At 36.0% G+C, this 16,614-nt stretch overlaps 1 protein-coding gene across 1 annotated transcript in view; it reads left to right on the top strand.

The window, feature by feature from the left end:
* Window positions 1-16,614, top strand: part of COL4A4 (collagen type IV alpha 4 chain) — a 62,244-nt gene that overhangs the window by 33,244 nt on the left and 12,386 nt on the right. Inside the window, exons 23-37 of the mRNA XM_085512876.1 lie at window positions 1,416-1,488; window positions 2,377-2,483; window positions 2,904-3,087; window positions 3,822-3,890; window positions 4,961-5,065; window positions 5,579-5,797; window positions 6,687-6,848; window positions 7,512-7,682; window positions 8,651-8,794; window positions 9,429-9,536; window positions 9,788-9,966; window positions 10,581-10,644; window positions 11,619-11,693; window positions 12,109-12,216; window positions 12,594-12,701. Of these exons, the coding sequence (XP_085369002.1) occupies window positions 1,416-1,488; window positions 2,377-2,483; window positions 2,904-3,087; window positions 3,822-3,890; window positions 4,961-5,065; window positions 5,579-5,797; window positions 6,687-6,848; window positions 7,512-7,682; window positions 8,651-8,794; window positions 9,429-9,536; window positions 9,788-9,966; window positions 10,581-10,644; window positions 11,619-11,693; window positions 12,109-12,216; window positions 12,594-12,701 (1,876 nt within the window). The remainder of the gene's footprint in view (window positions 1-1,415; window positions 1,489-2,376; window positions 2,484-2,903; window positions 3,088-3,821; window positions 3,891-4,960; window positions 5,066-5,578; window positions 5,798-6,686; window positions 6,849-7,511; window positions 7,683-8,650; window positions 8,795-9,428; window positions 9,537-9,787; window positions 9,967-10,580; window positions 10,645-11,618; window positions 11,694-12,108; window positions 12,217-12,593; window positions 12,702-16,614) is intronic.

Below are 16,614 nucleotides of genomic sequence, written 5' to 3'. Positions count from 1 at the left end.
TTCAAAGGAGTGGTGAAGGAACTGGCCTGGAAAGCAATGTAAATGTTTTTAAAAGAAAGTGTTTCCAGCAAAATTTTAGCATGACCAAATTGCATGATGTCATCAGGTTAAGACGTATTTTATGTCAACATCCGTGTGTGAATGTGTAAAGGAACACTTGCTTTTATTCAAGCGTTTCAAGTCATTTTCTTTATTCCTTTTCTTTTTTTAGAATTTAATTCAAGTGCTTAACTTGTTGTGCTTAATTTATTTGATGGAGCAGCCTGAACGAAATATAATCTTTCACTCCCATGGAGTCTGAAAGGCAGTGCTATTTTGTTGTTGTTGTGTTTATCACTTCATTGTTCTGTATTACTTTCTAATCTCCCATTTTCAGGCACTACTCAGCTGAAGTTTGTTCCTCGCTTGGATCAGCTACTATAGGCAAAGCCTTGTTTCTTTATGACATGCTTCTTAGCAACTAAGCTAAAGTGGAACCAACATTTTGCCCTTCATTTTGCCCAGTCCTTAGAAAGAAAAACTATGATAATCCTCAAAATAAAGACTTCTAGTTTGTTTGATAGCTTCCTTGCAATATAACAATTTCAAGTTCTTCATGAAAGAAAACAAAATGAATTCTTTAGTGGTGAAGGTTTTGTGTACTAGAATTATTTGGCATCAGGATATAACATCAGCTTTTCATGTTACCAAATTTTACATTTACATATACTGTTCCAAGATCAGATTGACACATCAAGGTGATGTGCAAACCAGATTGGAGAACTGAGAGCACAAATTAATGTAAAAATACAGAGAAGTGGTTTTTTCTACCTCTAAACCTGTCAAGTCATAGATTGTTAAAAGATACAGGTATTAAACTAGATACAGATAAAATGTTACACTGACAGCTTTCTGGGCTTTCACTTAGTAAAAAACAAAACAAAACAAAACAAAACACCATCATTTACTGCTGCATTCAGTTCTGTGAGGGTAACCTCATCCAGCAGTCACAACAATCTAGAGAGATTCCCTTCCTCTGTAGACTCTGTGGATCATGGGACAAAGTCTGCAATAGGAAGATTTTGTGAACTGTTTGCATTTTAATATTCTCACATTTATGAATGAACGAAAGCATGGGCCATCAGTACTTACCTTCATAGGTGTATCTCCATGCATTTGGTAGTTGGGCTGAATGAAGAGGCCAAGCACCATTCATATACCTCTTTATTGATATCAGAAATGATACAGCAGTTTGTTTTTTATCAGTATGCTGCATTAACTGGCCTTTTTTGGGGGGAAGAAACAATGCAAGAGCAAGAGGCATATCTAATTGCCCTTCAATTCCCTTTTTACTTCTTTTCTGGAGATTAACTTAAAACTTTCTTTCTTTTTCTTTTTTTCTTTTCTTTTTTCGGATCTGGGTTGTCATTTGTAAGGGGACACCTGGTTCTGGAGGACAACATGGTGAAAAAGGAGAGAAGGGTGACCAAGGAAGAGTTTCAATAAAAGGTAAATACATATTTTATCGTTAGCCTTTTTGTTTCCTATACAGTACCTAGGCATTGGAGCAAGACATTCACTGAATCTTCAAGTCATTAATTTGGCAAGTTATGGAGGCCTAGAGGTTGTGTATATCCAGACTTCCTTAATAAAAACACTTGCATATCCAAAATTATCATAATTAAATAGATTAAAAACTCTCCCCAGTTATGGTATGATCTGTAAAACTAGAAAAGACAGAGAAAAACAAATTACAGTAATCTAATGATAAGTGATAAAGCTTCGTTTCAAATGCTGCATTAATTATTCAGAAAAATGACATCCATCTTATTGTTTGAAAAGGTTAGTTTAGCTAAGGATGGTCTCTATTTACAGACATTGGAGCAGGTCTAAATATTTGCTGTTTATTTATAAAGAATTTCTTGATGCAGCAAAATTAATCCTTGGGTTAGAATAGTTTTATTGACCTTTGTTCAGAAATTGCATTTTCATAAATGTCAGTGAAGGAGAAATCTAGGGGGAAAAGACCTTTTGGAAGTATTGGTACAATTGTTCTGCCTTGTATGGTATTACTATATCCTGAATTGACTGAAATCAAGGATAAAACTATCTGATTTCAAATAGCACAGTGTTTTCAGTCCTTATATAGTAGGCACAGGAGCACATTCTAGTGATGCCCATAAACACATCTTTTAAAGAAACAGATTTGTTTCATGAGGCATCCAACTACATGTGGCCTTCCTAAGCACATATTACCACACTCAGGAAATCTGAATTCAAGAAGTGAAAAATATCATACAGAGCTGGATAGAATGAATGGTTAGTATTTACCTAAGCAGATAATAAAAAGAAAAATGTACCGTAAATACTATGCTTCATTTTTCAAATTATTTTAAGGAATAAAAGGTGAAAGAGGTCCTACGGGGGTTCCAGGATTTCCAGGCCAAAAAGGTAATGATGGCAGAGATGGTGATTTAGGATTGCCTGGGGAAAAAGGAGCTGAGGTACGTTTGCCTTTCTCAGGATTTTTTTCTACATGGGTTAACATTTTGTCTAAGGGACCATCTCTTAATGAAAAGTGTAATCTTATTCCAAATTCATAGCAGATTAATTACTTATCATTTTCTATTAGCCTAGATAAAAAATCATAGTATCACTGAGAGAATTATTTCTAAGTTCCACTGCTTATTTTATTACTTCTAGATATATCTGATGCATATACTGGATCAGTATCATGGGATTGGGAAGAAGTACTTTCTGTACCTGTTGTTTTTCATTATTGAAATTAATTATGTCTCCCATGTTGTTTCTTGACTGTAGAACAGTGTTTTCTGCAGATTATTTTCTACTTGTGGCTTTCGATAATCAAAGAGAGGAAAAGAGTTGGGCCATGCTATTTCTTGTCAACAGCTGCTTTCTTTTAGGGCGATTCTGGAGTACCAATACCAGGTGATAAAGGATTTCCTGGAGTTCCAGGACTCCCTGGAATAAAAGGACCAATGGGATTGCCTGGTTTGGGGTTTCCTGGCCCTCCAGGAGTCAGAGGTACCCCTGGAGACTTCGGTGATGATGGTAACATTGGGCTGCCTGGTCCAAAGGGTCAGAAAGGTAATTTTAAATATTTCCATTAAGAGCTAAATAACTAAATGCATGTTTAGTACCATCCACAGCAGTTTAAAGTGCATTATATGTAGTGTTTATCATTTACAGCTAAATCAGTTTTGGTAGGTTCAGTAGTCAAACACTGTCAGCACCTAGCAGCAAGTACTGGTGAAAATGTGAATCTAAAGGGACCTTGATCCTGCTGTGTGCTACTTGTACACTACCAGGGGAATTAGTTTCTGGAATGAAGAATACTCCTATTTATAAGGATTTACAGGGCCATGCTTTTTGCTAAAGGAACAAGAAAAGATAATTCATACTTAAGACATGGTCTGTCTGTTTGTTTATTCCCTACCAAAGAAAAAAAGTCTTCACTGATATCAGAATGTATAAATCAAAAACATATACAGAATTGAGATGAAAATATATTTTTTTCTTACAACAGATGCTTTTGTAAAGAAAACTTTCTGCCAACACAAAAATGAAAAAACAAATCTGTTTACAGACTACAACTGTGTTGCAACGATTAGAATCAATAACAATATTCTATACAAAATAAGTGATGAGAGAAATGCATTAAGATTCTACATCATAACTTAAAATATATGGCAGTAACTGTGTACATAAAAATGACCTCTCTCTTTACTTTTGCTTACTTGGTTGGTTAGCTCCACAGAAATGTCCAGACTGCATTTATTCTAAAATCAAATAGGCCATTTTCTTTCTCCCTCTTGCTTCAGGTGACTCTGTCTGTATTACATCACCATACCCTGGAAACCCAGGTCCCCCAGGTTTTAAAGGTGTTCAAGGTATGTTTACAGATGAAGGAATTCTATTTTTAGTTGAACTGGAGTTTTTAATTAAAAGTGGAGTTTGTAATTAAAAAACAAAGAAGCTATCCTACAGAGATACACTTGTTTTTTTCTTGTTTTTCAGCAGATACATGTCTCAAAATGTTAAACTGCACAAGTACAGGTATATGGTTATCTATTACAACCAAGAGCTGGAAAGCTCCAGTTTGCATGATCAGAAAATATCCAGACTGTTTTCATAGGAATGACTAAATGAAGATAGTTTGAAACTCTGTCCTGGTTCACTTAAAAGACATGAGAGAGGCTACTGAATAAACAAGGGGAAGACTCAATAAGACCTGGAATATCCTCATATGGATAACAGGATAAATATGTATACCAGGCAAAAATATGCCTTGAGACTGTAATTTCTAAGATGATATTATTCAGAACATGTTGCACTTGAGCCCTAAAATCTGAATACTCATGACTTTGCTTGTTCAACTTAATTTAAATTCAAATAACTCATCCAGGAACTGGTAAATGTTGCTTTTGATCAACTCTAAAGCATTTGAGTCACCACAGAAAATCATTATCAAAACAAATAGGGATACTGGATTTTCAAGATGTCACTTCAACATGGTATTACACAGCTCCCTGACATGAGTATTGTGAATGGTAACTAATTGCACATATGAAATGTGATGAAACAACAGAGATTAGTGTATTGAGTTCAAATGCACCATTCCAGAAGAGGTATATAGCACAGAAGAATTTACATTGACAACTGTAATTCACTAGGTTGATGTCCTGTAGATTTAAGATATTATATTTGTTTTTTTTCCTACAGAAGTGACTCTGGTGATTTGAAGTTTGTTGTTAATATAAATATGGTACAAATCCATTTGGAAAAACAGCAGCCATAGATTTGCTTGCAATTTGTTTGGCAAGTCTTGCTTGAAAATTTTATATGTCTTCTTGTTTTCAAAGTACATACTTTACCATGAGTTAAAGACAAAATATTTTTCCCTTAGGTTACAAATTTTAGAGACCTATTGGACTTTTACATCTTTTCTTTCTGTTTCCAGGGCCAAAGGGTTTAAAAGGACTACCTGGTCTTCCTGGACGAAGTGGCTTTGATGGGCCAAAAGGCCAGCAAGGCAGGCCAGGAGCAGGAATCCCTGGACCAGAAGGTGATTTTACTTTTCTCAGTTCAGGATACTTGATGTTCAATCTGTAATGCCTACAGACAGGGTATAGTGAGTACTGTGTAGAACAGAAATATATTTCAACTAAAGCTAGTAGAAGAGGAATATTTACCAATGTCCACCCAGCAAGTACTGCAGCAACCTAAAGTTCAGTGTACAGGGAAGAAATGATTTTGGTGTATATAAATTTTCATAGAAAACTGAGACTAACTAGTGCCCTTACAGCAAAGGAATTGATCTTGACAAGAGTGACAGTACAGAAGATAGATGCTGCCCTAGAGAAAAGCATTGTCCCTTCCCACAGGAATAGTTACTTCCATCATCCCTCATGTATTATTAGCAGTAAATGAGAAATCTGACATTTACTATATAATATTACTTTTTCTTGCAAAGTGATAATGTAATTCCGGTTAAATATTATTTATAATATTCCAGAGTGTTGGATGAAAAAAAATGTACTACTTATGCCCCATCTGAATTTAAAAATCATACCAACAGGCTTCCGAGGCACAGCTGGTGATCCTGGTGAAGAAGGTGAAAGAGGATCTACCATTGATGGTAAAAATGGCGCTCCAGGTCCACCTGGGATAGATGGCCAGAAAGGTGTTCAAGGTGATACTACATATGGCCCTCCAGGAATCCCAGGCAACAGGGGACTGCCAGGACCAGCTGGTGCACAAGGAGCAAGGGGTGATCCAGGCATTCCTGGGTTTCAAGGTATGAAACAGTTTTTGTGAAGCATTTCCATGTGTTCAAAGATAAAAGACTGTGTAAGGTCAGCACTGATAACCTTATTCTTACCTGCATCCGTAATGGTGACCATGAAGGGTTCACAGCATTTTTACTTTTTCACAGATAAGGTTGATCAGCCACTGTGGAAATCTGAACTGCAGGGGAAAGACAATGTCTTTTCTCCGGTTCATGCAGTAACAATGCAACTTCCAGTTGTTACTAATGTCGCTAGCTGGCTATGGGCCATCTGTGCTTAGAGTTTTCTGCTGTGCTCCACAGACACAGAGATAGTCCCTGCCTCAGTTTGCTTTCTTAACTCCAAAAAGATTGGCTAAAGGTGGGAAACACTGAAGGAGAGAGAGAAAAAAAGAGGTGATCTTCTTTGCCCAAAATAATCCCCAGTATCTAGTTTTGCTTGTTGCTGCAAGTGTCTCCACAGTGCCACTGCCTTCCTACTTTATAGCAGATGTTCCTGTTTGCATTTATAGGTCCCTCTTTTTGTCTGACCCTCCACAGAGAAACAGATCTTTTCTGTGTAGGGAACACCAGTAGAACTGTGTTGTTGCTGCATGCCAGTGAGCTCCCTTCATTCCAATGCTACACATCAGAAACGGATTGCTTTTGCAACATAAGGGCCCCACTCACCTGTAGGTGAGAGCTGAATTAGTATTTATTCTTAAAAAAGAAGCTCTCTGCAGCAGCCAAATCGAAATTGCAGATAAATATCAGTTTTCACAAACCATGCAAAAGCTATAGGATAAGTAAGAAATTCCAATAACAACATAGAATCTCAACATTAAAGTTCAAAATTCTAATGGATAACAAGTCACGGAATTGAAAGACTTTCTAGTGTTGTTGTTTTTTTTGTATTCAGGGTACCCTGGGACCCCAGGATTTCCAGGTGCGAAAGGTTTTAGAGGCCCAGAAGGTGATACAGGAGCACCAGGCTGTCCAGGCACCCCTGGTCCACCATGTCACACAAGATTACCAGGGCCACCAGGACTCAGAGGTGCCATAGGCCTGCCAGGTTCTCAAGGTATTTGACATTCATCAGGTTGCCTTACATCTGTATGATTTACACATCAGTTCTAGTGGATTTAACAACTTGATTTTTATGACTAGCATGACAAATACTTATTTTTGTATACTCATTACTGGGTGTGTACATAATTTTGTACATTTCCTATAATTCAAGGAGTGTTTAATGTTCATCTCAGATTTTTCTATACTTTACTTTCTTTCCCGTAAGTACTTTTAACTTTAACAAATACCTTAACTGGCCAAATATTAATGTTTTCACTGTCAAATAATAAAAGGAAAAGTTAATTGTTTTTTATTCTGTTGTCCTGAGTAGCTTAGCTGAACTCCTAGCATTGCTGAGATAATTTTATCTTCCTCTTAAGCTGAAGCACTAGTTAAGGTGAGCTAGTATATGTGTGTCAAAAGTACTTGGGGATCTTGGGATTCTCAAAATACAGTTGAGATTTTTTACAGTGAGCTTCTTGCTGTCTGTCTCTTAAGAAAATATTACAGGTGAAAATTTAGACAGAGGCGCAACTCCAGCATGGTGTCAAAGTTTCCAATTCATTTTGCCATGTTTAATGATTTCAAATTTATACCCCAGCATTATACTTTTAAAATACAATTGCTGAATTATTTCACTGCATTTATGCTTATAGAGTAAATATTTTCTTCACAGGTTTACCAGGCTTTAAAGGTCAGAAGGGAGACAGGGGCCTAGCTGGGCCACCTGGAATCAAAGGTCTCAAGGGCTCTCCTGGCTCACAGGGCCCCCCAGGTCCTCCAGGGTCCCGAGGACTTCCAGGACTTCCAGGCAATAGAGGACAACCTGGCTTCCCTGGTCAAACAGGTATGTTAAACATCCTGTACATCACTTCATAACTTTTCTTGTTTGGGAAGCTATTTCAACTGCTTTCAAAGATATGAGATACTTTACATCCTCTTCCCTTTCCAACTTCTAGAATAAGACCCTGCAGCAAGGTAGAGGCAGTAACAATAGCACCCTTTGTTCTTTCTATTAAAATAAAAAGAAAGGAGCAAAAAGGTACACTTTGATGCATTGTAGCACCTTGTTTCTTATTCAGTACAGACATATTCTGGTGTATAATCTACTATTTTTGATAGTTTGTTGCAAAATACGTCATAATGAGAACAGTATACTTTTTGCTACATGCAGACAATCTCCTTTACAGAATACAGTCCCAGACTGCATCAGTATCTAGAACATATTCTTATAAGTGAGTGAATAAGTAGTTTCACATTATGTCTAGTCCTTATGAAAATGCAAGAAATTGTGCCAAAAAACCCTGAAAACTACTTTGGTATGAAAATAACAATTACATTTACATTCATCTTAAATCAAAATGTTGTTTACCATTCACAGAAAAATACTCAGTCCAGAATTCAAAGTGCAATAAGGCAAAGACTAACCTAGTTAGATGAGTGCAGGTTATAAGGTAAAATTAGACTTAAGGTTAGATGTCACAGAATATTAAAAGAAAAGTTTAAAAAAAGCTAAAAAGTCCAACTTGCAGTATCAGTTATCTTGAGGGTTATCTTCTCAAGTAGACAGTATAAGTATTCTGAGTAAGGAGGTGGTGGCTGGGGAGGGGAATGTGTTTGTTTCAAGGCAATTTAGATTTCCTGACAAGTTTGGTCTTGGCACAAAGCTACGCTCCAATTATTGGCTTTCTAGTTTTGCTGATTTCCTAAAGAATCCTTGTAAAACTCCTACCTTTTGCTTTATACTCTTCCTCAGAATGTGATAGCAACACTATAGCAGACTGTGTATGTAAATAAAGCATTTAATATTACCAGGAAGCAAAGGGATTCAAGGACCACAAGGATTTCCTGGACTCCCAGGAACACAAGGCCCAGTGGGAAACTCTGGTGTAAAAGGAGAAGAAGGAAACATGGGTCCACCTGGGCCTAGTGGAGAATGTGGGGATATGGGAATGAAAGGTTTGTAAAAATCTGCTTCATTCTGTAATTTTGATACTACAATGATTAGTATTTGTTAAGACCATGTTTGGTATAGATTTATACTTTCTGTTTTTATAAGTGTATTTTAACTTGTTCTCAGAGATACAAACTCCACTTTTCTCTACTATGAATGAATAAAAACTGACTGGAGAAAAAATAATGTCATAAAAATTCATTTATAACAGTAAATCAAATGATATTTAAAGATAACTCATACAAACAAGCCTTGAATTTTCTCTTGTACATATCTGGAACTTTAGATTTTTCAAATTTTCTGTCATACAATCTGCATATGAATACAGGAGAAAGAATAGTAATCTCCAAAGTGTACATGGTCATAGACAGTACATTGTAGAGTAGGCAGTACATTGGCCAGCTTCCTTATTCCAGGCAAGCAGGAAATAATTCTGATTTAACATGAGCTGTTTTACTAATGATTGAACTAAAAAGAAAGCAAAAGAAAATTAACTGTGTTAGCAGTGAGCCTCTCAAATAACTGGAATCTGTGTTAGTATTCAAAGACTTTCAGTAGTAGAGAGGACTTTTCTAAAATTAATTTTTAGGACCTGTAACACAAAAGGATTTACTTATGTTACATATGTTTGGTTCAAAGGTGAAAGAGGGCTTCCAGGAGATGGTGGCAGCATTAACATTCGGCTTGAGAAAGGACAAAAGGGGGAGCCAGGGTTTCCTGGTGAGAATGGATTTAGAGGTGAAACAGGTAAGTTCATAAAATAAAGCTGTGCACACAAACATACATCTTACATGATACAAATGACTGATGTTTTTCTTAGGTTTGGATTTATAGTTGCAGTAGTATCCAGCTACCTTACCGTTTTTATAGATTCTGAACCTAGCAGGCTAGTTTCTTTGAGCAGTTACTAAGGCTATCTACGAAGTGTGAAGGCGTAGCCATATTCAAAATATGATTTGACTATATTTGTCATTATCTTATTCTGCAATTAACTTCAGGTGAAAAAGGAAATACAGGTTTCAGAGGTGCCCCAGGATTTCCAGGGAACAACGGTGCCCCAGGACTTCCAGGTGACCATGGTGACATTGGTCTGATGGGATTTCCAGGATCATGTGGTTTCCCAGGACCAAAGGGCTCTAAAGGAGTTACAGGTTTCAAAGGACTACCAGGTGACCAGGTAAATTGAAGTGACAGTGAAGTGACAGTCCTGGACTGTAGGTTCATCTCTCCCAACTCCAAGAAATACAACAGTGGATACTCATATTGCACTTGAAGTTTCTTTTTGGTAGAAGGACATATGTTTGCTTGTTTTGTCCTTTATTATATTTCTTTGAAGAGAGAATCAGTTTTGCTGATTATTTAAAATGAAAAATAAATGAATCCTTATATTTTGATTTTTACATCACAACAGATTTCTGGTTAATGCTTATAGTAAATTGGGGGTAAAGTACAATAATATTTGGTGTACATTGTAGTACTTTTAAATTAAATTACTCAAACCACCAGTGGGGAATTTAAGATGTTAAAGCAAAGGCAAGCATTAGCATAAATAGTTTCAAAATTGTTAGTAAATCTAATATAGAGTTTTTTAAAAGTGTTAATGGTCAGCGTTAGACATGTAATGAAGACAGCATGCTTTTCTGTTGGGCTTAAGTTACAGTTTTGCTGTTCATATTGATTCCCAATCTGTTTACCAGGGTGAACAAACTAAATGTTCTTACAGATGATTTTTACTACATGTATCATACAACAAACTTCTTTTTCTTTGCTCTAAAAAAAAATAAAAATCAGGGTGACGTTGGCTTACCAGGAATGCCTGGAAACCCAGGACTGCCAGGCCCCAAAGGACCTAAAGGTAATGCATTGATACAAATACACTTTCGAAAAAAAAACCAAAAAACATTGTTATGATATATATGCTTTGATATGTGGAAAGGAATTAATAGAAACAGGAGTAGATGACAAAAGTGAACATAATTCAAACATAAATATCATTAGAGAGAAGTCTGACATGCTTGAAAGGCAAAACTTGCATTTCAATACATTGCTTCTTTAACAGCTTGTTCATTATAAGATAGTTCATTAATTTAGAAGATAAATCTATGTCAAGTTTCATAGAGTTTCAAAAAAAAAATACAAGTAAAAACATATCTTTAATAGTAGTCAAATCAAATAAGACAAAATGCAACTATTTGTCATTAGATACGTGTTTTAAACAGTACAGTGGGATTCACAGTTACTTCTATGTCACTTATTCCTCCTCCTTCCCCCTCCCTCCCCCCAAAAGAAAACCACCCAATCTGTACAGATATTACAGAATTGCTAGGAATTATTAACTATTATATGGGAATGTCAGCGCAGAGAAACTGTGCTAGCTTAAAGACCCCCTAAATGGTATTTTGAATAAATGGACCCATGCTACATTGATTATGCAAGTCTTCACAAATATATGAAAGGAGCTCTTTGTTTTTAATAAAGTATTATAGTGAAATTACACAGCATCTTTCATATTCAGTATATGCTGCCAGTATTGGAAAAGTTCTCTTTTTTTTTTCCCCTTCCCATTGTGGGAAATTTACTTGAACATTGGCAGCAGTTATTAAATACAAATGAGTTTGTACTTCAAGATAGAGTGAGCTGTCAGATGATGCCAGAGCATTTTTCATTGTGTTCTCTCATTCCCTTTTATAGTTACAACTAATAATCATAACTAATAATAACATATAGATAATATATGAGTATATGATCTGATTTTACAAAACTGTTCAGCTTTGTTTTCATGGATGAAAATGATATTTGTACCACATGTAATTCACTGTACCTTAACAGGAAAGAGAGGTGATCCAACTCTCCTGCTTGGTACACAAGGTCGAAAAGGGTCTCCTGGAGATCTAGGATTACCAGGTAACTTCTTTCTGATTTAAAAAAAAAAAAAAAAAAAGGAAAAAAGTTGAACATGAGAAACTTTTGTAAGCTTTGTTAGTGGAGGGAGAGCCCTGCTTTCTGTATGATCTCAGCTGTATTTTTCACAGTTAAGCCTGGAGAATGGAGAGGCACCACAATAAGTAGCAGAGCTATGACAAACATAAGAGGTATAGCCTGGCATTGCATGGTCTAGTACAACACTGGTGAATATCCTGAAACCTTTGAGAATACTTGTCTGCTTCTTACTCACCATTTCTACTCTTTTGGATATCAGAGAGATCTACATAACTCATTGCTGTTAAATAGATGCAAGGATCTTATACAATAGGAGAAAATGCTTTTCTGTTCCAGAAGAATCTTACCAAATGCTTAGAATTTTATTTCCTTTTTTAAGGATTCTGTGGATTCCCAGGTGAAAAAGGCTCACCAGGTATCCCAGGACAACCTGGAATCCCGGGATCCAAGGGCGAGCCAGGATACCCAGGAATACCTGGATTTCCAGGTAAAGCCAATGCTTTTGTTTTGTTGGTTTTTTGGGTTTTTTTTTTTTTGGTTTTTTTTTTTTTGTTTTTTAAAAAAAGACATGATGTAAGAGCTCAAAAGAGGTAGGGATCAATAAAGCACAGCTAAAGAGGAAGCTCTGTGGAAAAGATTATAGGTGGTATGAAAGTTTGCACTGAAGGCTCTTTAAGTATGTCAGGCAGTACCTGTAGAGTTTGCTCAGAGCCTGAGAGCAAGATCCATCAGTTCTTCAGATATTCCCGCATATTTTCAGGTACCTGTGAACAATGTTGTGTGCTGAATAGTGCAAGGAAAAAAAATCTGCATTTAGTGACTTTGTAGTCATTTGTAGATTATTTTTTTTTTTTTTTTCTTCAGGAGCTGCAGGTCCTCCGGGATTGCCAGGAGAACCTGGAGAAAAAGGGAAACATGGAATTATGGGACCTCCGGGGCTGCAAGGATTAACTGGATCACAAGGCAGAAAAGGTAAATAGCATACAGAGCAGTGCTACTGGTTATAGGACAGGATCATATGTTGCTAGTCTTTTAGCACTGAAAATGGAAAGTTCTAATGCAAGCATGTTTTGATTCTGTATTCCCCCTAAATAACTAAAAACAATTAAGCCAGTTTTGTGGACCTTTAAAAAATAACAGATGTAACCTCACAAAATTGGACTGAAAATTAAAATGAATAAGGAAGAAAATAGAAACAGATTCTGGCTCTGCTGATGTAACTGATAGTGGGAGTTAATGAAAGAAAAAGGAGTTTGCAGTAGTTCAGGTACTCTGCTTTTGCTTCAGTTGTGTTCTACCTTTTCACCATGGAGTGCCACTGTTACTCTAACAAAAACAGCAAACTCTTGTGGACAGTTTTGTCCACATGAAAGTGTAATTATAAGATAATTTAGTTTTCTTTTGATTTTCTAAAAACTGTTCGAGGTTTTTTTTTGTTGTTTTTTTTACATACATTTTTTTTCATAGAAGAGTTTTTCCTCAAATCCTATGTTACACTTTTCACAATGATCATTAGATCTAGATTGAACCTATACAGTTTTTTCTGTGGGAGACCAATATGTCATTCTGAGGATAGAAAATATTAATAGTGAAGTTATGAGTTACATTAATACATTATAAAGAAAGATAATCAACTTTGCATGTTTTCTGCACTCTGTAATAGTTTAGTTCATAACCCATTTCAGAGCAAGAAGAACATTAGTGATGCTTATATAGATACACAAAAATAACATGAGACTGGCAAATGACTAAAGGCAACAGATTCACTACAAATTCAGACTAAGAAGATATTGAGGAGGTTTCCTTTGAAATACTGGAAAATTAAGTGAAAAATGGAAATTTTTGATTCTTTGCAGAAGTAAACAGAGCTCATTTGAACTGTTGGGACAGATTTCTTGCTAATGCTTAATCTGCAATGGAGCATTTAATTGTTGCAAACCATATATTCTATAAGGCAGAAATCTGCAATCGTGGCGATGTCTAAATTGAGAGAGAAAAAAGCGATACCTCTGAAAACTTCTTAATAATGGATGGACTCTTCCTGCCATAAGAGCTCAGACAGTTTTCTCTTGTACAGAAGTTATACCAAGTCCTGCAGAGGAAACATAAATTAACACAAGCTGGGGAGGAAAGTTTTGTTCCAAATAGAAATCAATTAGACACCAAGTTGCCTGCCTTAGAATCCCATATATTGCCATTAAAGTCAAAAACACCATAGAAATTATACTCGGTAATGAAAACTGAATAAAAATAAGTATTCAACTAGAAAATATAGATCATATGCTATTTTTATTAACATGGGTATTATTAGAAGTGAAATAGTTAATTGGCTGTTCACTGTTAAGGACACAGCCTTGTTAGTGTAATTGTCTCTCATTTATATTAATTGTCTTGTGCCTGAAGAGCTTTTAGATTAAAAAATTTAGTTAAAGGGCTTCTACCAAAGCGTAACAACATTTTCTTTATTACAGACATAGTTTTACAGGTTAAGGGTTCAGTATGGCAAGCATTACTTGTGTGAGTAATCCTCCACAAAACAAGCAATATTAAGAACATGAGCAGAATTACTTGTGTGAGTAAAAGTTGATTTGGGCTGTAAAATGCAGAAGTGGTGGTTCATGCATAGGTCAGCCAATTCAGCTGCACCTAGAAGTGTGCAACTACAGCAATCCAAAAAGCTAGAAATACAAGTGCTGATATTATAATGGATTGTTGGCAAAGGTGCCAGAAATTCCCTGGAAGGCAAGTAAGCCAAGCCATCAATCCTGACTGAATAAAGCTAAAGATAAAAAAAAAATTAAATGGTGGCCTGGGTTCCAAAAGTCGTTAGTAGTTCATAATTGTTTTAAATTAAATTCCCCAGATTGGCATACAATTAGCTCATCAATTTGAAAATGGGAACATCCTCGAGATAAAAGTGGGCTACAGAAGACAGGGCTGAAAGTTAAAATTTCATGAAAAGTTAAAGAGCAGTGGATTAAGGGCACAGAAGGTACTTACAGGTAGGATTAGTAGTATCCCATACTGAAAAGTGCATTACATTTCCCATGTTTTGTAGGTTTTTAAACTTTCTGGATTTAAATTTTTCCAGACTGGTGTTTGCTGCTGGCCATTTACTTGTTTTGTCATTGTTTTTTTCCCCACAACTTTGTTCAAGTTTAACAAAAATAATTCACCTTTTTTTTTTTTTTCTGAGAACAAAGCTGTAGGAATATATTATTTATGGTGTGTTTAAGAACCCTGGTGACCTATTTGAACTAAGGATGTTCACATCTGGCAGGTGAACTATTAGATGAAGGGCATTCCTGATGCTGTTCCTGTGGTGAATTGTCCCTGAAATATTTGACTGTCTTCGAAATTTTAAAATAATTCCATTTGTGTGTCTATAGTAAAGCAATAAATTCTATGATTCATACAGCAGATAATGTGTGCTGTGGGATATGCTGGGATCAGACACAGGAACTGAAACAAAACCTCCATCCTCTAAGCCAGGAAGTGGCTAGACAGGGAAAAGCAGACAGAAAAAGATAGTTCAGAGTTGTGGGAAAAAAACAGATGCCACTGAAAATTGACAGAGAGTCCTACCTTGTAGGGAGGTGAATCAGAAAGGTGGAAAACTAACAGGAATTCTAACAGTATTGTCCAATTACTTGAAGACTAATATCCACTCTAGGCTGTCCTGCTCTGGAAGGATAAGTATCCCAATTCTGTTCCTTGCTAAAGTCTTTGAAAACCATTGTCTAATCGGTTCCTGTCATCAGGTGCATCCTTAGCATAACTAACAGGCCTAAATATTGCACTCTTATTTCTCAGGTGAATATCCAACTGATATGATCCCCTTACTTCCCCCCCTTCTAGTTTTAAACAGCATTCAGCATTTTTAAGTGAGAAACTTTAAGAATACAATTGATTTCACTCTGTATTTTCTAATCTGTGATAGTTCCAGGTTTAAATAGTAGTGCAGTTTGGAATTCTATTTTTTCCTGGATAGGAGCATTATGACATGATACATTCATTTCTCAAGAAACAATGCTACAGTAATCAGGATGAGAAAGGACTTTTAATCAGACTTTTTTATTCAGTTCTACAGGACTTGCAATAATACAGGCAAATAACTTGATTGGCTTTCATCACAGTTTGTACAAAATAGAATTTCAAGTTTTTGACCTTTTATCAGAGTGCCTGTTTTTAATGAATCATGAATTAACAAATATGAAGCGCACATACAGCTATTTATGGTTCAAGGTTGAGACAGCATGGCTTTGTAAAACAAGTCTGCAGTTTGTATTTGATAGGTTTTCCTATTTGCAACTTCATATATGCAACTTAGGAAACTATAAAATGCTGATGATGTGGAGATATTTTTACTTTCCCCTGCAAGAAATTAATGATCTCAAATTAGGTCAACAATAGTGAAATAAAAAGATCAAAATGTTGTCTGTGTTTTTACTCACTGTGCTTTTATCAATTTTCAAAAAACCTCTGATCATAATGGAAAGAAATATTTTCAAGTAGTACAAATAATCAGCTTGTGATCCGTTTGTCTAGTTAACCCTGATAGCAACAAAGATGCTGAATGCTATCACATATCAACACAGACCTTAAGTACAGATGTATAAGTTCTGTTTTCAAAGACTTTGTGTTGTTGGGCTTGAAGACCTTTTGCATGGTACAAAGCAGCATGATTTCCTATGTAGAATCTGCAGCACTGGGAAAAAAAATAAGACAGGTGAAAATTTTGCTTCTTTTTCATGCAGCAAGGTTAAATTGCACTTCTGTTTGGAAAGAAGATGTAAAGAAGCTCCAGTTTTACAGTCAGTTTAGATAGGCCTGCATATTATATCTCCTGGATATTACAGTTACGTGGTGATGTGACATCTAACTT

This window comes from Coturnix japonica, chromosome 12, assembly GCF_054131305.1.
Source record: "Coturnix japonica strain WE chromosome 12, WE-NBRP24, whole genome shotgun sequence".
NCBI classification, from domain to species: Eukaryota; Metazoa; Chordata; class Aves; order Galliformes; family Phasianidae; genus Coturnix; species Coturnix japonica.
The sequence above is the reverse complement of the archived record's forward strand: the minus strand, read 5'-3'. Positions and strand labels throughout refer to the sequence as shown.